General features: G+C 41.9%; 1 protein-coding gene across 4 annotated transcripts in view; it reads left to right on the top strand.

The window, feature by feature from the left end:
• Positions 1–18,012, top strand: part of DPF3 (double PHD fingers 3) — a 166,217-nt gene that overhangs the window by 116,154 nt on the left and 32,051 nt on the right. For all 4 annotated transcript variants that reach the window (XM_086462344.1, XM_086462345.1, XM_086462346.1 and 1 more), the window contains one exon: positions 6,394–6,531. In XM_086462344.1, the coding sequence (XP_086318470.1) occupies positions 6,394–6,531 (138 nt within the window). The remainder of the gene's footprint in view (positions 1–6,393; positions 6,532–18,012) is intronic.

Genomic DNA, 18,012 nt, shown 5'->3' with positions numbered 1-18,012 from the left:
GCTACTATATTCTCACTGATTTCAACTGGAGGTAGGCTTCTAAACTGTTTTCCTTGAATATCCCACTAAGTGCCTGTCTGCTCGTATTGTGCCTACAGATCATATAAGGCCTTCATCCCTAAGTGGACACATTGGACTTGACTTTGAACTGCTAATAATTATTCAGAACATGGTTTTGTTTTTAAAAATGCTTGAACCTACATCCAGATCATTATAGCTTGACACATCCTCCTGTTTTTTTCTGTAAGTTCATCATCCAGTGGGGCATTGAAATGCCATTATTTTGATGTTAATTTTTTTCTTCCCTATGACCTTTCTCCACTAAACGTATTGTAGGTTCTGCCAACAAAAGGCTGGAGTCTTCAGGTAGTTTAAGTGATTTAAGATGAACAGATTCCACTGAGTTTCAATGGGTACAGAGCATCTCTTTGTTTCCTTAGAAAATCCCAGTGAAACGTTATATAGTTCTAGCATGATTTGCCAAATGCAATTCCTTGAGGTTTGTTCTTTAGGAGGTATTTTTTGTATATGTTCACAAAGTGACGTCTCTAGTAATTACCTTGCTACCTTCACCTGCCTTCTTTCTCATCTCCTTGAAATGGACCTGCTCTTATCATACTCATTTAACAAATATCTCACTGATTCTCTGTAAGGTTTTCTGGATTACAAAAGGCCTACAAGATAAATCATGGTTTAGCTTGATTTTTACGAGTTCTCTGAGACTTAATCTGTTGTCTTAATTCTTACAGATACTATAAGTGTATCCAACACTACTAACTGCTGCTTCTTAGGACAGGCCTTTGGTTAAATATCACAATGACAAGCTGGTTTGAAAATGCTTTGATTATAGCATTATGTTTTTACGTGCTTCTCATAAATCTCCATCATGACTTCAGCTTCCCTTTAAACTATTAGCAGTTTAAGCCCTAAATCATCTCCTGGTATTATCCTTTCTAGTGAATCCCTAAGTAGTTAATAAGCAATAAGATATAGAATAAGATGATTGTTCAGATGAACCCAACAAACAACTCTCCGAACCATAGCTGCTATACTTGGCGTTCATTGATGACATTATTGGTAAAACAGCCATGATTAGAAAGGCAAGGACACTTTTTTTAAAAAAAAAAAACAAACTGAATAACACAGGTCTGGAGTAGAGCACGTGGTAAGAGAGGAACAGAGTTCACTTTGATAGTTGACTGTTTTCTACTCATATAGGCTACCTGTTTTCTCCTCTGCTCCTCCTAGCAATTAATTTATTGAAATGTGGACATATATATATTGTTGACCTGTGCAGGTTTTGAGCTGGCATTCAGCATTGCTGTGATCTTAATAGAGCAGGTAGATTCTGGGACGTGTCCTCTGGGAGCACTGAAACAAGGGCTATTTACTACCTACAGAAAATCCCCTATGAAATGGGTTACTGAATAGCTGCTCTAATACTAGTGGTGTACAGTGTGACAGTACTGATCAAAGAAGGACAAATGTAATGCCTCGCCATCAGTGGAGATCAAAACACACTGTTAGCATTTGAGACCTCTAAATGTGCTGGAGTGCGGACATAAGTGTAACAGGGGAGATTATATTACTGAATGAGGGCAAAACAAGGAATGTTTTCTTTGGAGTGGAGCAAATGGTGGGACAGGAAGATAACTTTGAGGAATGACTGCCTGCCAGCAGTTAACTTAAGATTTAGTGTTTGACACAGCCCAGCTGAGGAGAAAGAACAGGGGGCAAAGGAGAAAAGCAGAGGGACAATGAGGGGGGCAAGATTCAGTGACCAAAAAAAACAACCAGCAAGCATGTACTCCCTCAATTTCCTGTTTCCACTAAAACCATGGATTGTTTCCTTCTGTCTCATACTGGTGACAGATTGTGCAAAATGTATGTGGAGAGCTGGCTGGAACATAGCTCACAGCCTGCCAAGGACCAAATGTGTAACAATCTCAAAATGACAGCAGCACAGCCATTAAATATTTGATGAGGAAGTCTTTTAAGTCATAGATTTCAAATCCCCTTTTAAAGCAGGGGAAGTATTTTATATTAATTTTACTCTTTGAGAAATGTAAACAGAATGAGAATTTTCTTACTCAAAGAGTTGCAGGCTGTTACAGGCCAGAACTTAGAACAGAACTGTCTTTTATGAAACACTCAATGCTTGTGATTAAACTGTCTGCAAATTATGTTTTTCCCCCATGACGCAGTTGTGTAACGTCTTTGTTTCAGTCTTCAATTTGGAAGGAAAGAAAGGTTCATCACAGGAGAGTGTCTGGTGGCCTAACAAAATATCTCCGTCTTCCCTATTTGTGGTGTTTGATCTGCACTGTTGTATTACTGCTTACTTACCCAGCTTCTTCCTGAGATGGCATTCACATCAGGTTATAGCAAAAATATATCCTTTGAATGCAGGAGGAATTGGAGTTGGTTGTGTTCTACAAACGCCCACTGTTTTCATCGGGCTTGGCCACCTAGTTAAAGATCAACTCAACTTGCCAGAGTTGAGATTCAGGATGAAATCTACCACATACAAGGATCATCAGCCTATCCAGCAAGGAAAAATAAAGATGAAAAAAGTCAAAGCTGCTGAAAGAAAGGCAAGGCCACCCAGCAAAGTTTATGAAAAGCACACCTCTCACTTGCTGTGTGTGAGCTGCATAGCGTTAAGAACTAATCACCAGCATACATTTCAGACTGGGAGAACCAGTTCTGATTATGCTTTTTGTCAGCTTGGAGAATGAGAAAGATGTGGTGTGAGCACTGGTCTGGATGCTGGAACATATGAATTCCAGTCCTGGTAATGACAAAAGATCACTGTGTGGGCAAGTCACTTAACCCCTCTGTGGTTCTCTTATTGCAGAAGTGAAATGAGAATAGTAATTCCCACTCAGGAATGTGGAGGAAGATTAATTAATGTTTGAAAAGCCAGTCTTGCAGTGGGAAGAGTTACATAAGAGCTAAGTGTTTATTAATGATCGCCCTTTTGTAGAAACTACTTAGCACAGTGATACGGTAGATTAATAAAATGTGCTCTATCTGGAAAATAAGAGATTAGGGTGAATTCAGGAAGATTCAATCTGTTGGAGAAAGCATGAAGTTCTGACTTTTATTCTAGTAAAGTCTCACTGAAGCTAATGGTTCTTTTGCCTGACTAATATCATGATACCCTTTTTTGCCTGCAAAAGTCTAATTTGCTCGGGGAATAGGAAGTCTCTGCAGTTCCAACTCATGGCATTGCTTTGGACTTTTTCCATGACAGAACATGAATTTGAAAGGCAGAAAAGTCTAGACACCAAGAAAAAAAAAAGGCTGCTGGAAGCTGATAATCTTTGGTCCTACAAAGGATCTGCTGGGGCCTTGTAAAGAGAACTCCTTTGCCTCAGCTCTGGTTATAAAGTCCTCCAAATTCCTTTTTAGCTAGGCATGTCTCAGCTTGCTGCCACCCTTGAAGGCCATCCGAAAGAGTTTTGGCAGTGGGAAGGGCTCAGCTGCAGAATTACTACTGCCTCAGCTTATGTGGATACTTGCTGTTTTTTCCTGGTGAGCTGATACTTTTTTGTCAGAGAAGGGCAAGTCTGCAGACCCGTCTGATTTCCTATGCCATCCTAAACTCTGCAGCTAAAATCCCTGCAAGGTCCTTTAGGGAATGGAGGCAAGGCCACAGCCTTGGGATTTCCTGCAGGGAATGCAAGTTTCCTTTTGTGCATTGAGGGAAAAAGATGGATGAGACCTATATTCAAGGACATGGTGCTTTTGTATGGTAACAACAGTAGAGCTAGAATTGTGGGTATGTTTTCAGGTAGAGCTGAATGAAATAAAGAGTGGTAGAATTTCTAGAAATATTTTTGGTTTGGAATTTAAAACTCCCTCTAACAGGAAAATGGGACTGGGGTTTAGAGCTTATCTGATTTTGCAGCTATATAAGATGAAGCTATACAATAGCAAGATAGAGTTGGACAGTATGTATCGTGCAGGTGTTAAATCTATGTGCCTCATCCTTTGTCAGTATAGCACTCATCACCTGGTAGTTCTCTAAAAATAATTTAAGTAAACAGAAGTTTTTGTGGGGTATTAGTAATTCATAGCAGAAGAGTTGTTTCTTAACTTGCATCTTCAAATGCACACAAGTAAGGGGGATAGAGTAGGATACTTAGTATTGTAATCAAATAATATGCTAGAAATGTAAATCTTTCCGTTCTAACAAATACTGTGAAATTTGTGTAATTAGAGGGGGTTTTCTTTCTGAAATAATTTAAACGGTGAGCATTTTGTAGCTTGCTTTGGTTTGACAATTACTTTTTTATTATACTTTTTCTGCTATTTGAAGAGTGGAAACAATGTCATACAGAACTGGGGATATCTTGTTTTACTCTCTGTCAGTATCTGTTCCACTGCATCCACTTTGCTCTGTAGGACCACAGAGGAGGAGGAGGAGTAGTTTCCCTCACCAGAATACATTAGAAGAATACATAGCTGATACTAGAAGAAGGGAGATTGAACTGATTGTGGAGACCATGCATCTAATGGCAGTCTAGTTGTTCAAAATGTCTGGCAATAGAGTTAGGTTTATGTATGAAATGAGGGCAGATGCTTCAAAGATTGGATGTGCATATGTATCTGGGCATTTTATTTCTCCCCAGCTTTCCCCCCTCCCTCCTCTGCAGGAGTTCTTGTTTCTAAATCAAGGGCATTCAAAGATTTAAAAAATCAGTGACTAAGGACATATTACATTTGGAAAAAGCCTTTGTCCTGTTACAATGACTGTGTGATGATCACCTTAAAGAATGGAGAAAACTGGGATAAAAGTATCTAATATTCCAGATCACTCGACTTATTCATATCATGAGGTTGGTTTACACGTTTCTAATAAGGCAAACTCCTTGAGGGAGTTTGCGAATCAGCTAGAAGAGATGGAGAATGAAATATGTTATCACACTAGGCTTTGATTTAGAGTTTTCTATCATCTCTTCCAGAATGTGGACCATCAATTGACTTTTTGCGAGTAGTAGCAGAAAAGTATAATAATAGAAGTTTTACTTATATGTACTTATTGGGGTGGGTCTTTTTTTTTTTTTAAATTTTAAAAATTTATTTATGGAGCCTTATGACATTCCCAGACTCAGGTGTCTGGGGAATAGGAAGTATCTATATGCATTGCAGGCTACATTTTCAGTATCAAGGCTGAGTGAAGTTTTTAGAAGTGGATGGTGACTTCCCACTTGGAGATTTTTTCAAGGCGTCTAAAAAAAAAGACAGAGAACTAGAGACTGCTGGGTTCTATTCTCTCTTCGGGCACCACTTCCTTCACCTTCCTAAGCTATGCAGGGCAGACTACTGGGCATGGCATATATTCCAGGGTGAAATCCTTGAGGTTAATCAAGTTAATAGAGTGACTGAAAACGTGGATGAGAGTAAAAATTTGCAGGAAGGGTGCTAAGCTTCTTTGCCTTTGTTTCCTAATCTTTTAAAATGGCAATAATTATATGTGGTAGACGAAAGAGCTGTATGAAAGAAAGTGGACATTCAGAGACTGCTTTGAAGATGAAAAGAGATAACTTTTAGAGACAATAACATAAATTAAAAACTTTATAGAAGCTGAATTTGTATGTAATGAATCTTATGATGAAGCTTGCCCTTGTGGTGAGCTCCCTGTGAAAATGTAGACCTTTCATCAACCTGAATTGTTTCATCCTGTTCTTAGTACCTGTTGACTTAGTCCTAAAATAAACAGAACTTGAGAAGGTGGATTCTGTCACACATTGTATTATTTATTGGGATGCTGAATATGGAGTTTACCTGGGCAAATAAGTATCACTGCTATATGTTCTTCTAGCAAGAAACTGTGGATGATTTCCATCTCCTTGTCTTGACTAGGAATCTGCGAATAAAGCTATTTATTACCCTTTTACAGAAAGCCTTTTTTTTTTTTTTAATTTAAAAAAAAAAAAAAAGATACTGTTTCCTTTTCTCAGAGATCAGTAATGAAGAAAATAATTCTTTCTTCTCAGTCCAGTTCCCATTGCTGTGCATTGTGCAGCACCAACATCAGAACTGGCATTCCATTTAATTTTGTGTGCAATCTTGTTATTAATCTTAGCAGAGAGGATTAGGGCTGTATGAGCTGCAGAGACAGACTGTGCATTTGCCTAGGCCTGTAGAAAGGACTGCTGGCAGCATGGTGGGAAGAAGTCTTGTTTGGGAACCTGTGGCTGCAGGGCTGCCCTTCTGTCACCTTTCAGCGATATCGGTTGGAACAGTTTCGGGCAGGCACGTGGAGTGTGTGGTGCTGCTCTCAGGGGAGAAGGGAGCGTTATTTGAGAAGATGCTGCCGTTGTGGCAGATCACACTGATGTTTCCATTCTCTCTTCCCCTCCCTCATATCTCCTTTCCTCCCAGTTTGTGGCAAGCGTTACAAGAACAGGCCTGGGCTGAGCTACCACTATGCTCACACCCACCTTGCCAGCGAAGAGGGTGATGAAGCCCGCGAGCAGGAGACCCGCTCTTCCCCTGTGCACAGAAATGAAAACCACAAACGTGAGTAGTATTTTCCCTTTGCCTTTGAGGTCATTTTCAGGGATGTTGCCTCCACCTCGTCCTTGCCTTGTGGAGGCTGGCATGATTGCCTGGCTCTATTGTGAGTGATTGGGACCTGGATGCTTGGAGCTAATCAGCCACAGCTCACATGGGTGCTGGCTCAGCTAGTCAGAAATTCATTTCAAACCCAGCATTATCTCTGCAGCAAGTCACTTTTCCATTACTGCTCCTGTGGGGAGGAGGTGGCAAGGAGAGGGGGGAAAAGAGGGGATGCCCAACCTGCCCATCATCAAGCAGCCTCCCAGTGGCTGTTAGCAGGGATGTCAAGGAAATACACATCCAGTAGTTTGAGGGGACTGCCTTTGTTTTGCCTTTGAATAAGAGACATTTATTCATGTCTCAGTTTTTTAGGTATGGAATTCACAGCAACTGCCCCGCTTATCCCTGCATCTCCTTCCCAAACGGTTTACGCCCAACTTTACCAAAAGCTGCCTCTTAGTTACAATGTGGGAAAATCTATGAAAAAGCATTAGTACTGATCTGCAAGGAGGAGAGCTGGAACATTAGAGGATAAAAGAGTTATGTGCCTACATTCTCCACACTGGTACAGGGCTGAAAGAAATCTTAGTGGTCCAGATGGCCCTATTTGACTGTCCTTCCTCTGCTTCTTAGGCATAGAACTGTCAGTAAAGGAGACTGTTTTATTACTGATTTTTGCAAGTCTCTAAGCCCCTGTTTCTGTTTTCCAGTGTGCAATACTCTGTGATGTTTGCTTTCACCTTGGGATTTGCGTAGATAGCTTTGTTCACTTTCAAAAAGTCATTTCAGATCACCATGTGAACTGTGTCATTTTAGTTCAAAGTAATGAACAATGTGGACAAAGCAATAAAATACTTACGGGGAAAAATAGCCAGGCAAACACTTTCTAATACATTAAGAAGAACTGGAAGAGATATGGAAGTAGGAAAACATTTTCTTTCTAAGCAGGATAATTGATAATTGTCCCCAGGGAGGTGTGGGAGGGGGGTTCCTTCCTCCAAAGCATCTGCTACTAGCCACTATCTGAGCTTGAAGGGCCGTTTAGTGTGTTCCCATTTGGCAGTCCCTATGTTCCTGTCACTTTTATGTGCTACCTTTTAGTTATTCGCATGTTTTGTAGGTTCACAGCAAAAGTAATTTTGACTCCTCCAGCTGTTGATAAACTTGAGCTGTCAATGCACTAAGAGCGACTGCTTGGGCAGGCTGGAGAATGTCAGTGTTCAGCCAGTAGCTTTTGTTTACTTAGCATTTACATCATCTCTGTTGTCTTTTTTTTTTTTTCCCCGTGCCTGCAGTAGTCAGTTGCAGTTGCATATCTGAGAGGCATATTGCAAATTTGTATTGAAATAATATTGATAATGGCCTTGCACAGATGCCCAAACAAAGAAGGGCAGTGTCCCCTGCCCTTCAGCTTGTCATAGAGGCCAAGGACAATCTCAGTCTTTATGTTTCTGGTGCTTAGGAAATGATAGAAGTTAGTAAGAAGAGGAGCTAGAAGAGATGTGGTAAGTTTAGGAGCAGCTGGCCTTGGCCCATGGACAGAAATGTACATTCTATGCTATGGGAAAGGGCCCAGCAGGAGCCAATTAGACTTGTTTTCCTCCAGAGCTCCTGTGTGATGCATGTGGCAGAGGGAAGCTGCTGATGCACAGATCCCCAAACAGGTGGAAGTTTAGAGCCAGGGGGGTAAATCCTTCTGAGGTCCAGATTCCTGAGCAGAAAGAATCTATCTAAGAACCAGCCAGGAGCCAGTGAGGTATGGCAACAGCCATGTGAATGTTAAGATCACCCCTGGGGAAAGTCCCAGCCGCTGGAAGGTAACTCTCCCAAATGGCTTAGCTGTCGCAGTGGCTGTTTGTTCCTTTTTGCCTGTTTGTTTGTTTACAGCCTTGAGCTCAGATCTTGCATCTTTGCTCTTTCACTTGGCGATATTTAATTTATGCTGCCATTTATCTTCCACGTGAATGCTAATTGTCCACATTGCTAATGTGCAGTCATTAAATGGTCCCTTTGTACAGGGGGATAGTGGGGAGCCAGGGCGTCAGATCCTTCCTCTCCCCTAAGAACTGCTAGGCATGTGTTATGAATTAGATTTGACAGGTCTGCAGTGTCGCAGGGCTTGGGCTTCAAGAATTCTCTCTGCATGGGCTTGGGGGGCGTGGGGAGAGGGAGGGAGGGAGGGAAGGCGGGGGGGATGTTAATCCAAACAGCTAATCCACAACCTACTGAACAGGAGGACCAGAGATATGGTATAGAGCAGGGTCTGGTTATTTGCTTAGCCGTGTGTCAGAGAGATATGAGCAGCCTGATTTAGAAAAGGCAGGGCATATTCAAACCAGCCATTTGGAATTTGCTGTGTTGTGGGAGGTGAGCAGTGGGTCAGAGAAGTTCAGGCAGGTGGCTGCAGTATGAACTTTCTTCCTGTGTACCAGTGTCTTCTCTGCAGCCTCCGCTCCTTGCAGTACCTGCGGTAACAGCAGCTGTGCCGATGCAGGAGGGGGCTTTCTGGAGCAGGGCTTCTGCAGGATTCAGCTATTGATGTCCTGTCTGGTGCCAGCTCAAGAGTTGATGGTCTCTCGTCTTTCTGCACACCCAGGCCCCTTTATCTTTACTCTTCTCCTCATGCACAGACCAATTTGGGTAGCTCAGTAAATTATCCAGGGACTGGAAAAAGAGATGTAGATAGGAGGAACCCACCTGAAACTGAGAATCACTGAATAGATGTGTATCAAAGAACGGAGACCAAGCCCAAGTCTCACCTCCTTGGCACATCTCGCTGTCCTTGACTGCTGTAGAAGGTTTGTTTATTTGCATCTCTCTCTCCTTCTGTCCTTCTTACTCACCTATAGATTACTTTTTGCAACATGGAAGATAGTTCAACAGTCTTCTCTGACCTTTGCCTTTCCTAAAACATCTTAGCCTGTGCTTTGTTGGAGCTTTAGTTGCTTTGTTTGTATGTCTTATCTAGCCCTTTGACACAGATAAATAGCCCTTCCTCAGTGCCTAGTCTTGCCTCTGCCTACACACACACTTATTTTTGACTTGATTTTTTTACCTGAGTATGGAACTGTGAAAAGCAAGTTATAGAAACCCCTTAAAAAAGTCAATTCGCATCTTCCCCAACTCCACTGCTAAAAAGAAATGATTCCACACCATTTTCAGCCTTTTTTTCTGCTGGCTTTTCCTCTACATGTTGGCACCAAGAGCGTGAGATTTGTGAGCCTAGGGTGCATCCAAGCCTGCCATAAAACACCTGCTGTTTTATTCCATCTCATTCCATGGGTACAGGCCAGCTCTGGGGACAGCTGGTGCTCACAAATTTTGAGAAACTTCTGATATAGGAATTACATTAGACTTCTATCTATTCAAATGCGCGTGTGAATGAGCGTACTAGTATAAATGCTCTTCCTTAATTCCTGGGAGAATAGGATAGTGTGTCTACATGGAGAAAAACTTCCTCTCCTTTAGAAGAGAAGAGTTTTCAGTGGCATTTTGCTGTGTGAAATGTTGGTTACAGGCAGCTGTGCAGATCTTATGCCCGCAAGCACTTTGGCCAATGACAATCCTAAATAAAGAACACAATGTGGGCTGTGCTGGCCTAGCTGCCGTGTGCAGGTTGGTCCATCCTACAATATATGTAGTTAATGAGAATGCAGCCCTGTGCCCTCCTGTCATTCTGCTAGCTTGCGCATCTGACCTGCAAAACCACCCCTGTACATTATTTCATGGCATCAGCCTGTTGTGCCCAGTTCCATTGCAGATTTTATGATGTGGATAAATCTCTACTGGAGAGACCAGCCAAAGTTGTTTGTGTACTCTAAGCATAATTGGATACCCAGTCTCCAGAGATAAAAAATTAATGTGCTAACCTCAGAGTGCCTCCAAGCTGTCCTCCAGCTCCCCCACACAGTCATCTTTGAAACATTTTTATTTCCATCCAGGCAGGGGGCTGGCCATGAATAAATGACGAGAGTCAGCCCCTCAGTTGGAGGCGAGCTGTTTGTTCCTCTCCACAAGCAGCATCAATTTGAAAGGCTATATCAGGCCTACTTTTTCCCTGCCTCAGTGCTGATCCTTGCTGGGGCCATGATGGGAGCTACTCCTGAATGCAAGGATGCATCAGTGCTCACCTTGTGACAAGATACTCTGCAGCAGGTGCCTTTTCAGTGAAAATATGTACTTGAGTTGACTTCGCATTAGTTTAATCTGTTTGGTTTTTTCTTTTCCAGAGCTTGTTTTCATAAGGAAAAAGCGTCAGAATACTAAAAGAAACAGTAGTGATTGCAGAGTTTGGAACTGCATAACTATTTCCACTCGAGCCCCGTTCGCAGCTGTAAATTTTGCAGACTTTTGTGCCTGTGTTTTGGGATGCTGAGGAAAAAAATAGATCAGTTGTTTAGAGTTTTGGAATAGTGGAAAATTCCAAATTTGTCTCCTGTGTACAGGGACTCATAGGGGACATGTTGTTTTGTTTGGAGTTGTGGAGGGGACTTTTTGGTAGTTTGGGGTTTTTTTTATATACTGCCTGGACAGGACGTGAAATGTAGTTGTCAATGTGCAACTTTCATTGAAGAGAAGGACCTAGTTCTTCTCAGTAATTCATGGGAAAACATTTCCGATGTGACTAATTAATTTTTGAAAACTGTGTGTTGCTTCAATAACGCGTCAGATCTTGAGACAGTATGGTATCGTTTATGTATTTATAATTTTTTTTCCTTTGTTTGCTGTCTCCTTTTTTTTCTCCGCTGTGTAGAATTTGAACCAAGTAAAACACAAAAGTTTTGACTGAATTTGAACTTAGGTGCCATGCCTTCTCACACTCCTCCAGCGAATAATTTCCAGTTCCAAAGCCTACAACATGTCACAGGGACCAGTTTCATGACACTGGCCATTCTGACCTGAATATTGAGGGATTCTACTGGATAGGGCTGTATATTGAGCACTATAATCCCTCCTTGAGTTCCCTGAGCTGATAGGAATGATGCATTTCAGTGGCCAGAGGCCAAGTCTCAGGAGAGGTACACTGCAAAATCAGGAGATCTGTATGTTAACATGTCAGACTCTTTCATCTGCCTTCTTGTTCTGTACCTGCTACTGTTTATTGTCATGAGGCACTAGACAGTTACAATGATTTATTGTGAGCAGTGGGATTTTGGCCCAAGCTTTAGGTGTTCCTGCAGAAGACTCTCTAAGATCAGTGCACAGACATTTCTATGAAGTGCTGCTTTATGGTGCAGGAATGCAGACTCCCCAAATCTACAAGATCTGGTCAGTTGTTGCTGTATTTTCCTAGCTGTGTCTTCCACTGCCCACCTCCCAGCTCATTCATTAGCTGTTCAACTTAAGGGCCATATCGATTCTGTAAAAGACATGATCAAATGTTCTTCCTTTCCCCACATTCAGAGGCTTACTCTGACTCCTGTAGATGTACCTCCTTCTCATAGCCCTTCTTGTACCTTGTAGTGCTCCTTAGCCATGCCTCTCCATGAGCAGAGGCTGTAGAAATGGCAAACCTGTCAGAGTTGCTAAAAACTATGCAAAGGCAACAGCTTCTTCTATCCCCACAGCACCAACTAACTCAAAGAGGAGATAAAATCCAGTTGCTAGGGAGAACTGGCAATACTTTGCGGCACCTCTCTCAGTAGCGTAGCCTGCTTCTCTGCCTGCCAGCAAAGGGCATGCCTGTGCTGTGTGGGGGAGTGCGGCACAGGGAGCCTGAGCTAGCGGAGGCCTATTGGGCTGTGCAGGCTGATTAGCTTGACTCTGAGAACAGAACAACAGCCATTTCCCAGTGCTACACCCAAGTTCAGAGCTTTTTCAGTGAAATACTATGCCACATTGACATGGATGTGTCGCTACCGACCTAAGCTGCACTTACAGCCTGCTGGAGGGTCTCTGTATCAAGTGCCCCAACACTTCCCAGTTTGGGGTTAGCCAACATGCTTATCTCTGATGTTAACGACAGAGTAAACATGTCCAGAGAGACTGGCCATTTCCTTTCATTCAGTTTGCTTTACTTTTTTTTTTTTTTTTTTTTTTTTTCCTGGAAAACTGCAATGAAAAAACCCTGCACTTAATTCAGTGGCAAGGAGGCTGCAGAAATGACTGAGCACATCTCTGCCTGGCTGTGTACATAGAAGAGAGCAAGAGCCTTGAATGCATTTGAGCTGTACTTGGCTTATTCTTCCCCACACCAGGAGTTAGATGTATGTTTTTCTTTTGTTCCCTTCCAGGGCAGAGTCGAGCCCTGAGCACAGAAGCACCTCTGCAGCCCACCTCTCTGACCCCCACCATTGCTCATTACACCCCAGCAATGACTGGGGCAGAAGTGGGTGCATGCCCAGCCAGGCATCTCTCTTCTCTTCCTTCAACAAAAGCCACAGTCCAAGTGCCACTTTTCTTTTCCCTTGTCCTTAAAGCCATTTTTTTATTCAATTGTCATGTCGTAACTTCATGCACAAGCCTGCCTGTTCTCCACCAATGCATTTTGATCAGCAAGCGAAGGGGGCTGCGCTGAGACTCCTCACACTCGAGAGATGAAGCACTAACAGGTGGCAAGGCCAGAGGCAGCCTCGGCTGGGCACTGCCTGGCATTGCCGTGGAGATGAGCCAGGCCTGCCAGGGGTGAGTGCTGGTGACAGCAGGGGGCGAGTGAAGGCATATGGCGGCCCTTAGGCTATGGGTCGGGATTACACATCCTCAAGTCCTCAGAGGGGCTTGATGACTGCAGGTGCAGGCTCTTGGCTGGCGTTGTGCTGTGCAGGAGGCCAAACGTTGGGCTTGCACTTCAACAGCGAGAAAAAGGGAGGAGCTGGAAAGGAAAACCGGGCCCATCTCAGACAAAGAGTCTTGGAGATTTAAAAAAAACACAGAAAAAGCAAATCCACCCCTTTTCCTCCATAGCAAAGTGCATTGACTTGGTTCAGGCCTACAAGCAGTTTCCCGTGGTCTCTATTGTGCTCTGCAAATTTTTGTTGCAAACAGAGTAAATGGCCTAATTCAAAGCCTTTTGAATTGAATTGAAAACCTCCAGTGGACTTTATTGGTTTTGGATCAAGCCCAGAAGAAACAGGTAAGAGCTGGACAAAATGTGCTAGGAAAAGTCCCTTTGGGAGCGCATATGTGTCCAACTGTAGTCAGTTCACTGTAATGGTTTAAATAAATGATTCACAGTCCCCCACCCCGACAGCAAGGCACACACTCCTCATTCTCCACTGCCTGTCCAGCAGTGTAGATATGATGAAAAATTGGGATTAAATGCTACCAAACCTAGATGCACAGCTTAAACTATGGTTAAGTATTATGCTATATTACCTGCAGGCTGAAGAAATATATGTGAGTGTGATTTGGTACCAAGGAACAGAGAAACCAGTTTTTCTTTTAAGCACTTGTTTCAGCTCCAAGTTTTTAAAGACTATGGTCTAAATAGTCAAAATAACTTCACTTAAAAATCAGAAAATTGAAAAACTACAATGCTCTATTTATTTGGAGTTTTGTCTCTATGTATTTAAGGGTAACATTTTACAGGGATGATATTTAAAATATCTATACTCTTGAGTTTTCTGATTAAAAAACAGGGACAAAAATTGCTTCTTGTGAACTTGCCTTCCGTTCAAGATATTCTCTGCAACCATGAAAGCTAGAAAACTGAGAGTCTTATTGTGTCCTGCGGCTCCAGGAGATGGAGTTTAATCATTAATTTCCTCATGTTATTTCTCTAGAAGCAGCTTGCTTTATTATTAAAGTAAAAACATGAGGAAGATAACTTCCAGGTGTTTTGATTACATGGGGAAGGGAGAAGGGAAGCTAGAACTCTGTTTAGAGCCCCTGACTTCAAAATCAAGAAGGCACAGAAGTTATTTTAAATATACAAACTCAGTCAATTTGTTTAGCTTTCTAGGTTGTGTTTACAGAACAAAGTTACTGTGTGCTATACTACAGAATTTGTTTCATTTACAGTATTTATTTTGCAAGAAGACTCCTGTAAATGATGGTACCATATTTTAAGTAGGTCTTTATTCTGCTTAGTTTGGTATAGTTTGAAATTAACTTGATTAGGCTTAAGAAGAAAAAAAATAATTCAGAATAAGCATATACCGAAGTTATTTGGAAATACTGACTTCATTCTCAGTCTGCATCCTGTCTTCACATGAATCAGCTTTCAGGTGCAGGTAAACTATCATTTGAACTCTGCAGATCTATGTCTCTCCTTAATCCATTTTCTAGAGTATTTTAAAAAAATTGTATACGCTGTTTATTTTGGGGCAGATGCAGATGAAGACAGGGCCTTTGATGAAACTGGAAGGGGACAATAAGTTCAGATGGCAAGAAGCACTGATTTAAATACACCCCCTGTGAGCACACCTTAGCCCAGGCAGTACTCCTCAAAGTTCCTCAGAGCTTTTGATCTGTTGTTGCAGTTTAATGTAAAAGAAAATCAGAAGAGTTTTGCGTAAGTTAGGGCAAGACCATTGTTGGTTTTCAAGGCTTTGTTAAAACAGTTTCTGATTCCGGGTGAACATTTTTTAGACAAAATCTTTGGTTGCAGTCATGCGATCCAAATGATTGAGCTCACTGCTAGTCAGTTACTTCTCATTAGCTGAGCTATTGTCTGGCTTAAGCCAGCACCTTCTACTTTGTGATTAACGTGTACAAAAAGTGGATACCTAGTTAATGACTATGTCTCAGATGAAAAGCAGCAGCACGTTAGTCCCTAGTAATTTAATTGCTTTCACTCGTGAATCCATTCCCATACTAACTTTTGTAAGTAATTTTATTGATGAAGGGGTGGGATTAGGGTTGGGCTTTTGGTGCATTGATACCCTTCTCATGAATATTGCACATTATATCTCGCTATCTTAGCTTTGTTTCTTAATTCCCTCATCATTTGTGAACTACAGTAAAATAGAACTAAAAACTCCAAGGACATATGCAAAAAAAATCCTTTGAAAGTAAGAACTCTGCTTACTATCACCTGGAAATCTCTTTATTCTCCAACCTTCTGTGATTTAACCTAGGGCTTAATTTACTGTACAGTACTGATCAAGAAAATAAGCTTGAGTCAGGTTTGATTCTAGTTTTCGCACTTGTTAGAACAAAAAAAACATTGAAGACAATAACATTGCCTGACTTATTTGGCTCTAGAGATACATCATTTAAGACATCATTGATGTAACTTCAGGAATGTCTCATCTGTGTACGACTTTTCAGGCCTGATATCTCTATTGCACTGAACTGAGCCGAGTCCATATGATGAGGAACAAATGAGCACATAGGCACTCACATTAAAAATTAAATCGAATTGGAAGAAAATAAGAAAAAAAAAAAAGGATCAAACCCCATGCTTATTCCCTTGCCAATAGTCTAGGAGAAGACCTTCAGCTTCATTGCAGTCAGCAAATACCCTCTATGTGTCCCACACACCGCAGATGAATTGATCATGTATTTTCATGGGTCCCCTGTCCCATTTCCAGTTTGACAGTCAGTGGATCTTAGAGTCGTAAGCTGCAATGCAAAAATTGAAATCAGTGTATGTGGAGTATAGCATCAATTATACCATTCTGAGTGGTGGTAAAAGTGGAGCTCTTTCCGATGTCCGCTGGCTAGCACCTTGAATGTTTGCTTTTATTTGTGGCCTCACCACAGCTTTGTTGTGCGTTCATGAGTAAGCCAGTTCATCACTCTACCTCTAAGTCTTTCAGCTGTAAAATGCAATGCAGCCTCCTCACTGCGAGACTTGATTAGGGCCCAGCATCACTTCGGTTAGTCGATGTCAAAAGAGGCTTTTGACCTCACTGACAGTTAATATTAGGATCTTAGTATCTGTAGGTCACTTTAAGAAATTCGGTAGTAAGGAACAAAAAAAATATCGTTGAACGCTGAGCTTGCTGAGATTGCATTGCACATGGCCTTTCTGTAGATGCAGCACAATATAAAGAAGTAATTACTAAACTTTTTCAGAATGGGGCTGAAGTGGGAAAAATAAATGCTAGGGAGATCTGCTTTTTATACACAAAAATATGTACAAGTAGCAACTTTATGATCATTTTGTTACAGCTCTTAAAATGAGCCGGTATGCTAGGCTTCCACCTGGTTCCTGTTCTTTTGTTGCTTGTCTTGCATGCACATATTAACTGCCTCTCTGTGAACAGGCAAAATGCTAACCTAACACTGAGGGCTTCTCTCTGGTTTTGGGAAAACTGGGGAATCTGCTAACCAGGACCATTTCAGAGCAATGTCCATTGTTTAGTAAATACTGTTAGGGACTCAGTGATCATGCAGGAAGATATTGGTGTATTTGCAGGCTTATGGGTTTTAATTTTTTTCATAATTTCACCTTACCTGCATTCTTTCAGTTACCAACCTCCAAAAAGCTCCGCTAATCATCAGCTGGAGGTAAATTAATAGCTAGATGCACCCAAACCAGAAAAGCAGATTGAACTCAGAGGAAACTTTAATTTTAAGTGTATGTCTTGGACTGCTACCAGAAGCCCTTTAGAATGTCATTGTTCTTTGGGAGAAATTTGGATGTGGACAAAAAGACCATCAATAAAGGCTGTCAAAACATCTGTTAAAAATCTGCAAGTTACAAAACATGCATTAAAAAGATAATTAAATATAGATGGTACAGTTTAAAGGTCTTCATTTTCTAGTTTGTAGAAATCTTCATGGGGTGGGCTTAGGCCAGATATACCACTGCAATTTTTAAGTTAAAAAAGGAGAAACAGAGACAAAGACCAACCATTCCCTTCAGTCTCCCTTCCCCAGTTCCTTGTTAGAGTGTACAGGAACAAGAAGTTTTCCCTCTCTGGAGAGCGGAGGAGGAAGATGGCAGTTGTGAGCAAGAAAAAAAGCACATTGCTGTTCTGCTCTACTAAGAGGAATGCAGAAGACCTCTGCCCCTGTCTTCTTCCTAGAGGAGCCGCCTCCTCCTCTACTCAAGACCCAGTGTGTGTCTGCTCCTTTCCAACTATTCCTAGCTGGGAAATAAGAATGTAATTTCCCTCCTTTTTTCTTGGCTGAAAGAGGTTTTAACTCTGCTGGCTGGGATGTCTGCCCCGGGCTGACTCTTTGCATCTGTGCTGGGTGCTTGGGTAGTGCTGGACCCCTGCCCTTCTGCTCCTCCCAGGGGACATGCAGTCAGCTGCAGGGAGCTTAACCCTTGGGTGAACCACCCACAAATGGCTTTGCCTGTTAATATTCATGGACATTTGAGCCAATTTCTTGACCAAGGACACACTGCCACTTTGAGATGTAATCCCTCAAAAAGCTACTTGAAATACAAGCAGGTAGGGTACCTATCCCCCCATCTCCCTGCTGTTGGTTTTTGAGTTTCAGGGAATGTATTTTTGCTTTCTGAATTTGTATTTGGTGGGTTTGTGGTTATGACTGCTGTCTGAAAAACTTGGCTTGGCATACTGACAGGACAGGTCTGATTCTGCA

This window comes from Leptosomus discolor, chromosome 3 (genome assembly GCF_034619465.1).
Source record: "Leptosomus discolor isolate bLepDis1 chromosome 3, bLepDis1.hap2, whole genome shotgun sequence".
In the NCBI taxonomy this organism is placed as follows: Eukaryota; Metazoa; Chordata; class Aves; order Leptosomiformes; family Leptosomidae; genus Leptosomus; species Leptosomus discolor.
This window is presented reverse-complemented; position numbering and strand designations above follow the sequence as displayed.